At 38.8% G+C, this 8,853-nt stretch overlaps 1 protein-coding gene across 2 annotated transcripts in view; it reads left to right on the plus strand.

The window, feature by feature from the left end:
* Positions 1–3,247, plus strand: part of CYP4X1 (cytochrome P450 family 4 subfamily X member 1) — a 107,457-nt gene extending 104,210 nt beyond the window's left edge. For both annotated transcript variants that reach the window (XM_064372312.1, XM_012434767.3), the window contains exons 10-12: positions 753–817; positions 1,926–2,008; positions 2,503–3,247. In XM_064372312.1, the coding sequence (XP_064228382.1) occupies positions 753–817; positions 1,926–2,008; positions 2,503–2,677 (323 nt within the window). In that variant the 3' untranslated portion in view covers positions 2,678–3,247. The remainder of the gene's footprint in view (positions 1–752; positions 818–1,925; positions 2,009–2,502) is intronic.
* Positions 3,248–8,853: the final 5,606 nt, after the last annotated feature.

Genomic DNA, 8,853 nt, shown 5'->3' on the forward strand with positions numbered 1-8,853 from the left:
TGGACTCAAGCTCCTGACCTTGACACCAGCCCGCCTCGGCCTCCCAAAGTGCTGGGATTACAGGTGTGAACCACTGCACCTTGCCCATTCTGTTTATACCCAAACTGTCTCCAGGAGGTGCTTAACAGTCCATTAACAGGTATTTAGGCCAGGCACAGTGACTGACACCTATTATCCCAATATTTTGTGAGGACAAGGTGGGGGGATTGCATGAGTTTAGGAGTCTGAGACTAACTAGCCTGGGCAATATAGTGAGACCCTGTCTTTACAAAAAAAGAAAAAAGTATATAGCCAGGCATGGTGTTGCATGCATGTATTCCTGCCTGTTTGGGGGACTGAGGCAGGAGGATCACTTGAGTTCAGAAGTTCAAGGTTACTGTGAGCTATTCTCACACCACTGCTCTCCAGCCTGAGTGACAGAGCCAGACCCTGACTCCAAATAAAAACAAATATTTAAGTAATTTCCAAACATAGCAGAAAACATAAGCATGGTTTATTACTTTAATATGACACCAACAGCTACTTAAGACAGAATCATGAATTAAGTAAATTGTTGTGTGGAAAGCTAAGGTGCCAGCCCAAGCTGTGTCTTCATATGAGTTCCTCACTGATGTCATCAGCTACAGCAGGCAGAGGATTGTCAGGCGCTAGCTCTTCCCTTCAAGAAGATAAGTCTTGTTTAAGGGCAGTGTGACAGTAGCCCACAACTTGCTCTTTCTCCTGCAATCTCTTTTACTTCCCTCCTTTCTCAGGGATCACTGTGGTTCTTAGTATTTGGGGTCTTCACCACAACCCTGCTGTCTGGAAAAACCCAAAGGTATGATTCTCTCTTATACATAAATACTTCCAAGGACTAATGCCGTGCAAGTCACTTTTTGGTAGCTAAGCACACAACTGGCTATATAATTAAGGTAAATGACACAAAGCAAACAAAAATAAACATAAAAGCCAAAAGAAACGTACAACTCTTCTGTGTTCTTGAAACACTCTTGACATGTATCAGTGATTTCTTTTAAGTAAGCCACTAAGGTTTAAGATCTATTACATGTAATAGGAAGCTGGAATATATGTCTCTGTAACAATTGGCCACATAATCATTTTGGCTTGATTTCTAAATGGATGCACATCCATTTCTAGGTGGATGTATCTCCATAGTGAAAATAGTACCACTTGCCATAGTATTTTGGTTTCCCTGGGTATCAGACAAGTCAGTTTGGAGGCTGTGAGGTAGGCAGATCTGAAGGTACAATGCCCAGTGTAGTATCCACAGGACACATACGGCTACCGAGCAAATGAAATGTGGCCAACTGGAATTGAGTTGTGCCCTAAGTGTAAACTACGCATTGGAGTTTGAAGACATAGTACCCTAAAAAAAAGTGAAACATTTCCTTTTTTCCTTTTAGTTATTATTTATATTGGTTACAGTTTGCAATGATAATTTTGGTTAAAAAAAAAAACTATTAGGATTTATTTCATTTTTGTTTTTTGTTTTTTTTTTGAGACGGAGTCTCACTCTGTTGCCAGGCTAGAGTGCAGTAGCATGATCTCAGCTCACTGCAACCTCCACCTCCTGAGTTCAAGCAATTCTCCTGGCCTCAGCCTCCCGTGTAGCTGGGACTACAGGTGCGTGCACCATGCCCAGCTAATTTTTGTATTTTTAGTAGAAATGGAGTTTCACCATGTTGGCCAGAGAGTCTTAATCTCTTGACCTTGTGATCCACCTGCCTTGGCCTCCCAAAATTCTGGGATTCCGGGTGTGAGCCACTGCAATCAGCAAATTTCACCTTTTAAAAATGTGGCCACCAGAACATTTTTAATTACACATATAGTTCACATTATATTTCTATTGATCAGTGCTAGGTAGTAGGTGAAGAAATGTGTTCATGATGTTTGGGGATGGTGGTGGGGTTGTCCTCTCATTTCAGGTCTTTGACCCTCTGAGGTTCTCTAAGGAGAATTCTGATCTGAGACACCCCTATGCCTACTTACCATTCTCAGCTGGATCAAGGTGAGAACAATTTGAAGTTGCTGAAAGTACCCAAAGATGTTTACTTGAGAATAGCTTACTCTTTTCACTCCTCAGCTCTATACATTCTTCCAGGGAACCATAGATCTTGGTGCCTATTTAAGCCCTAGAGGATCAGTTACTTTTACAAAGGACAGTCCTATTCTCTATCACATCCTGTTTGGCCATGTCTCAAAAGCAATCCCACAATGTAAGCTACTGCTCATAGGCTCAATGCAGTCCACCTTCAAAACAAGAGAAATAATTTCATGAGTAACTCCAACTGCCACCTTGTGATAGGGAAGGCATCATGTTGGAGGCTTCCAGCCCACATTCTCACAGTGAACAATTTAAGTCTAGAGTTCAAAAGTTTCAATGGCATTTGGTGGAAAAATGTCACTTTACTGTGTACTTGAGACTTCTTGTGCTAGTATTTTACTATAGTCAGAAGAAACATCATTTCTTCAAGTATCACTTTCTTTTCCTCTTGTCTGCAGGAACTGCATTGGGCAACAGTTCGCCATGATTGAGTTAAAGGTGACCATTGCCTTGATTCTGCTGCACTTCAGAGTGACTCCAGACCCCACCAGGCCTCTTACTTTCTCCAACCATTTTATCCTCAAACCCAAGAATGGGATGTATTTGCACCTGAAGAAACTCCCTGAATGTTAGATCTCAGGGTACAATGATTAAATATACTTTGCTTTTAAGTTAAATTTGCAGCTAATGGTTCAAGCAGCTAGAAAAGAATCAATGTATAGTGGGAGGATTGGAGGTTGGTGGGATAGGGGTCTCTGTGAAGCTATACATGATCCAAAATTATTTCTAGGTACACAGTGTTTCAGCTAGATCTGTTTCTACATGACTTTGGGAGATTTTCAGATCTATTCTGTTAGACTTTCACTACTATTAATGCTATGTACCAATAGAATTTCATCTATTTTCTGTTGCTTTTAGAAATAGTTTTCAGAATTATGCAAGTAATAAGTGCATGTATTCTCACTGTCAAAAATTCCCAACTAGAAAAGCATGTAGAATAAAAATTTTAAATCTCACTTCACATTCCATAGCTGACATTCCATGCCCTGACCAATCCCACTGCTTTTCCTAAAAGCAGAATCGTTAGGTGTGCATTCTTTCAGACTTTTTCCTGTAGACATGTAGCAATGTATTCTTATAGATGTGATCATACCTATATTATTATCGGTTTTTTCACTTAATAAAAATTTACCCTATTTCTTATCATGGCTTCATGGCATTCTATCATATGAATGTACTATAATTTATTTAACTATTTTCCTTATTGGGTATTTAAGTTATTTATAATTTTAAAAACATGTTTGTTGGCCATTTATGTTTATCTTCATTTTGTTCTCTGTGATTTTTGTGCACACTGTCTATGTTTATTTTTCTATGGAATTGTCTTTTTCTTATTGATTTCTTAAAAGTTTTTATGGGCCGGGTGCGGTGGCTCAAGCCTGTAATCCCAGCACTTTGGGAGGCCGAGGCGGGTGGATCACGAGGTCAAGAGATCGAGACCATCTGGTCAACATGGTGAAACCCCGTCTCTACTAATACAAAAAAAAAATTAGCTGGGCACGGTGGCGCGTGTCTGTAATCCCAGCTACTCAGGAGGCTGAGGCAGGAGAATTGCCTGAACCCAGGAGGCGGAGGTTGCGGTGAGCTGAGATCGCGCCATTGCACTCCAGGCTGGGTATCAAGAGCGAAACTCCGTCTCAAAAAAAAAAAAAAAAAAAAAAAAAGTTTTTATGTATTGTGGATAATAATCCTTTATGATTTTTTCCCATTCTGTTACTTTTTATAAAAACTGTATTTATGATGTCTTTTACCATGTAGAACCTTTTAAATTATCATGAAATAAGGTATTTACATTTTTTAAAGTTTCTGGGTTTTGAACATTGGATAAGAAAGCCTTTTTTTGGAATATTATATATTCTACATATTTTCCTGGTGCTAATCATGTACAGCCTAAATGGAAATGTCTTCATGATTTCCAGATTCATCATTCATTTGAGCCTAATCAGAAATTTAGACTTGTTTTTAAGTGCAGAAGAAGGCCTTTGAAGGGCTTTCATCAGAGGTGAGATATGAGGTGAATTACATTTTAAGAAAGTTTTACATTCATTATATGGAGAGTAAGTAAGTGCATTAGAAGGGGCAAGAATGGGGAAGCAGGGAGACCAGTTAGGAAGCTATTGCAATGTACAGAGGAGAGACAGTGGTGGTTTGGCAAGAGTGAAGTTGAAGGAAAATGAACGTGAGATGGATTTGGGTGGCATATGGTAGAGTAGATAGGACTCTTTAATTGATTGGAAATAGTGGGTTAGGCATTGGGGAAAATCTAAGATTATGAAGACTAACCAAGGATGTCCTATTTGGTCATAGGAAAAATTTTGAAAACACTTGTGACTGGTTTGCTCTCACCATGTATCCATCAATACTTGCCTTGCTGGACATTTTGATTATGATTAAATTCTATAGTAAAAGCTGTGTAGGCAACTGAGGCGTCTAATAAGGAGAGAGGCTTACTTTGAAAGAGAAGGTAGCTTGTGAGGCCAAAAATTCCCTTCACCACATAGAAGAGCACCATACTTGGTTTAATAAAACTCATATCCTGCCAAGAGTTATAAGAAGATAGAGAGGATTTAGTTCTCAAAGGTAGTGGCCCCAAGTGCCCCATATAAAAACATCTGGAAGAGTCCAAATGACTGATATAGATACTATTTTCCTGTTGCCTTCTCTGTGTCCATATGCAGTATTGGAGAAGGTCACTGTATTAGTTCATTTTCACACCACTATAAAGATAATACCTGAGACTGGGTTATTTATAAAGAAAAGAAGTTAAATTGACTCACAGTTCTGCATGACTTGGGCAGCCTCAAGAAACTTAAAACCATGGCAGAAGGGGAAGCAGGAACATCTTACATGGTGGTAGGGGACAGCGCTAGCATTTTAAGAAGGAACTGTCAAACACTTATAAAACCCTTGGGTCTCCTGGGAACTCACTCACTGTCACAAGCACAGCATGGAGGAAACCATCCCCACACGATCCAGTCACCTCCCTCCCTCCCTCCACACATGGAGATTATAGGTCCCTCCCTCAACACATGGGGATTACAATTCGAGATGAGATTTGGGTGGGGATACAGGGCCAAATCATGTTAATCACCATTAGTTGGGGGCAGTTTTCCCTGTCCACCAGTTTAATTTGTAACCTATGGCCAGTGCTTCAGCATGGAGTAGGGCTAAGTGGGAGCCTACGGCTCCTGTGATCATGTGTGCTTGGTGCATTCTAGAACTTACAGCAGTAATTATATTTGTGGTGAGCCTTGCCATTTTCTTTATAAATTAACTGAGATGGCCTGCTGGAAATTTGAATGACTCTTGATTACTGAACTGTAAATGATGTGATACCCTTTCTGGTCATTACTGTCCTTTATACTGTTTCTATTTTAAGGGACATAACCCAGTCCATGTTTAAATGATAGGCTGTTTGCAGCAAAGATGACTCAACGTCCCTTCAAAGTCATTTCTCCACTCCTACAGAAATAGAAGTGTTAGCTGAGCTCATGGTTGCCAGGTACAGACCATATTTCCCAGCCTCTCTTTCAATGAGATGTGTCATGTGACTAGATTTTGAGCATAACTGTGAGCGGAAGTGATGTGTACAACATCCAGCTAATATCTCCAAAAGGAAAAGTGCATACTTTCCCTTTTTCTTTTATCTCCTTCCCATTTTCATAAAGGTGACTGTGGTAGCAGGAGGTAGAGCAGCTATCTTAGATCATTAACTGAAAGCTGTATGTTGAAAAGAGCAGAACAACAGAGTAGAGAAGGAGCCTAGGTGCCAGGATGACCTTGTAGAGCAAACTACTTGACTACCTCTGGACCACCTAACTTCTCAAGACTTTTATGTAAGAGACAAATTATCTTGTTGAAACTGCTTTATTCAGAAACTTTTTGTTAAAATCAGCTGTTACTGGGGCTTTCCTTTCATTTTCTATCTTTCCAGATAATCAAGATCAGTTTGCTTTTACTTGGTACAAACAATATATTTCTACTCTTTGTTTCAGAGCTGTTGAAAATGACAATGAAAAATTGCTGGACAGTACCTATATTGTTATTGATTTTTTTCACTTAATAAAAGTTCACCTCATTCCTTATGGTTTCATGATATTCTGTAATATAAATGTACTATAATTTATTTAACTATTTTCCTTATTTAATAATTATTTATAATTTTAAAAACATTTGTTGGCCATTTATGTTTATCTTTGCATAGTTCTCTGTGATTTGTCTGTACACTATCTATGTTTGTTTTTCTATGGAGTTGTCTTTTTCTTACCAATTCTTATGAGTTATTATTACTGTGGATAATAATCCTTGGTTATAACTATTATTTGTGTTTTTTTCCCCATTCTGTTACTTATTATAAAAACTGTTAAGAGGTACATGAGAAAAGAAAGGAGTAGCTTTCATTACCAAATATCTAGTTGTAAGCCAGGAATGGACAGAATGGGCAAGCATCTTGAAGGAGCCACATGGGCTTGGACAAAACACTGTCACTTTCTCTTCTTCCTCCCTCAACTGGGAGGTGACACACAAGTTAAAAAAAAGAGGGCTTAGTTTCTTAAACACTCACCTTAAACTTTTTCCGTAAAGGATAATATGCCTAACCAAGTTGCCAGTTATATCAAGTATCATTTTTATTTTTTACATTTTCTGAATCATAGACATTTTTACAAATAGGAAGATTATCATGGATCTTCTCCAGAAACTTATACATGCTCCAAGCACCAACAATGTGTCTATGATTTCACGGCGTTAGTCAATCATGAACCCATGTCTAGACCCAACAGACAGCCCTTCCTCTGTCTAAATATTAAGAACTTCAGCCTCTCTTATTTCCTTGAGCAGTGGTTTGTAGTTCTCCTTGAAGAGGTCCTTTACATCCCTTGTTAGTTGTATTCCTAGGTATTTTATTCTCTTTGTAGCAATTGTGACTGAGAGTTCACTTATGATTTGGCTCTGTCTGTTATTGGTCTGTAGGAATGCTTGTGATTTTTGCACATTGATTTTGTATCCTGAGACTTTGCTGAAACAAACAAATGGAAAAACTTTCCATGCTCATGGACAGGAAGAATCAATATAATGAAAATGGCCAAATCGCTCAAAGTAATTTATAGATTCAATGCTATCCCCATGAAACTACCATTGACCTACTTCACAGAACTGGAAAAAACACCTTAAACTTCATATGGAACCAAAAAGAGCCCGCACAACCAAGACAATCCTAAGCTAAAAGAACAAAGCTGGAGGCATCATGCTACCTAACTTCAAACTATGCTACAAGGCTATGGTAATCAAAACAGCATGGTGCTGGTACCAAAACAGAGATATAGACCAATATAACAGAACAGAGTCCTTGGAAGTAACGTCACGCATCTATAATCATCTGATCTTTGACAAACCTGACAAAAACAAGCAATGAGGAGAGGATTCCCTGTTTAATAAATGGTGTTGGGAAAACTGGATAGCCACGTGCAGAAAGCTGAAACTGGACCCCTCCTTTACACCTTATAGAAAAATTAACTCCAGATGAATTAAAGATTTAAACATAAGACCTAACATCATAAAAGCCCTAGAAGAAAACCTAGGCAATACCATTCAGGACATAGGCATAGGCAAAACTACTTCATGACTAAAACACCAAGAGCAATGGCAATAAAAGCCAAAATAGACAAATGGGATCTCATTAAACTAAAGAACTTCTGCACAGCAAAAGAAACAATCATTAGAGTGAACTGGCAACCAACAGAATGGGAGAAAATTTTTGCAATCTACTCATCTGACAAAGGGCTAATATCCAGAATCTACAAAGAACTTAAACAAATTTACAAGAGAAAAACAACCCCATCAAAAAGTGGGCAAAGGATATGAACAGACACTTTTCAAAAGAAGACATTTATCCAGCCAACAAACATATGAAAAAAATGCTCATCATCACTGGTCATTAGTCAAAACCACATTGAGATATCATCTCACACCAGTTAGAATGGCGATCATTAAAAACTCAGGAGACAACAAATGCTGGAGAGGGTGTGGAGAAATAGGAATGCTTTTACACTGTTGATGGGAGTGTAAATTAGTCAACCATTCTGGAAGTCAGTGTGGCAATTCCTCAAGGATATAGAAATAGAAATACCATTTGACCCAATAATCCCATTACTGGGTATATATCCAAAGGATTATAAATCATTCTATTTTAAAGACACATGGACATGTATGTTCATTGTGGCACTGTTTACAATAGCAAAGACCTGGAACCAACCCAAATGCCTATCAATGATAGACTGGACAGGGAAAATGTGGCACATATACATCATGGAATACTATGCAGCCATAAAAAACGATGAGTTTGTGTCCTTTGTAGAGACATGGATGAACCTGGAAACCATCATTCTCAGCAAATTGACACAGGAACAGAAAATCAAACACTGTATGTTCTCACTTATAGGCGGGTGTTGAACAATGAGAACACATGGACACAGGGAGGGGAGCATCACACACTGGGGTCTCTTGTGGGGGACTAGGGGAGGGACAGTGGGGGGTAGGGAGTTGGGGAGGGATAACATGGGGTGAAATGCCAGATATAGGTGATGGGGGGATGGAGGCAGCAAACCACACTGCCATGTATGTACCTATGCAACAATCCTGCATGTTCTTCACATGTACCCCAGAACCTGAAGTGCAATAAATAAAATATATATATTAAAAAAAAAGACTTGCACAAACAAACTATAAAACATTGCTGAAAAAATGAAATA

This window comes from Aotus nancymaae, unplaced genomic scaffold (genome assembly GCF_030222135.1).
Source record: "Aotus nancymaae isolate 86718 unplaced genomic scaffold, 86718_ANA_hifiasm-v0.15.2.pri h1tg000007l, whole genome shotgun sequence".
In the NCBI taxonomy this organism is placed as follows: Eukaryota; Metazoa; Chordata; class Mammalia; order Primates; family Aotidae; genus Aotus; species Aotus nancymaae.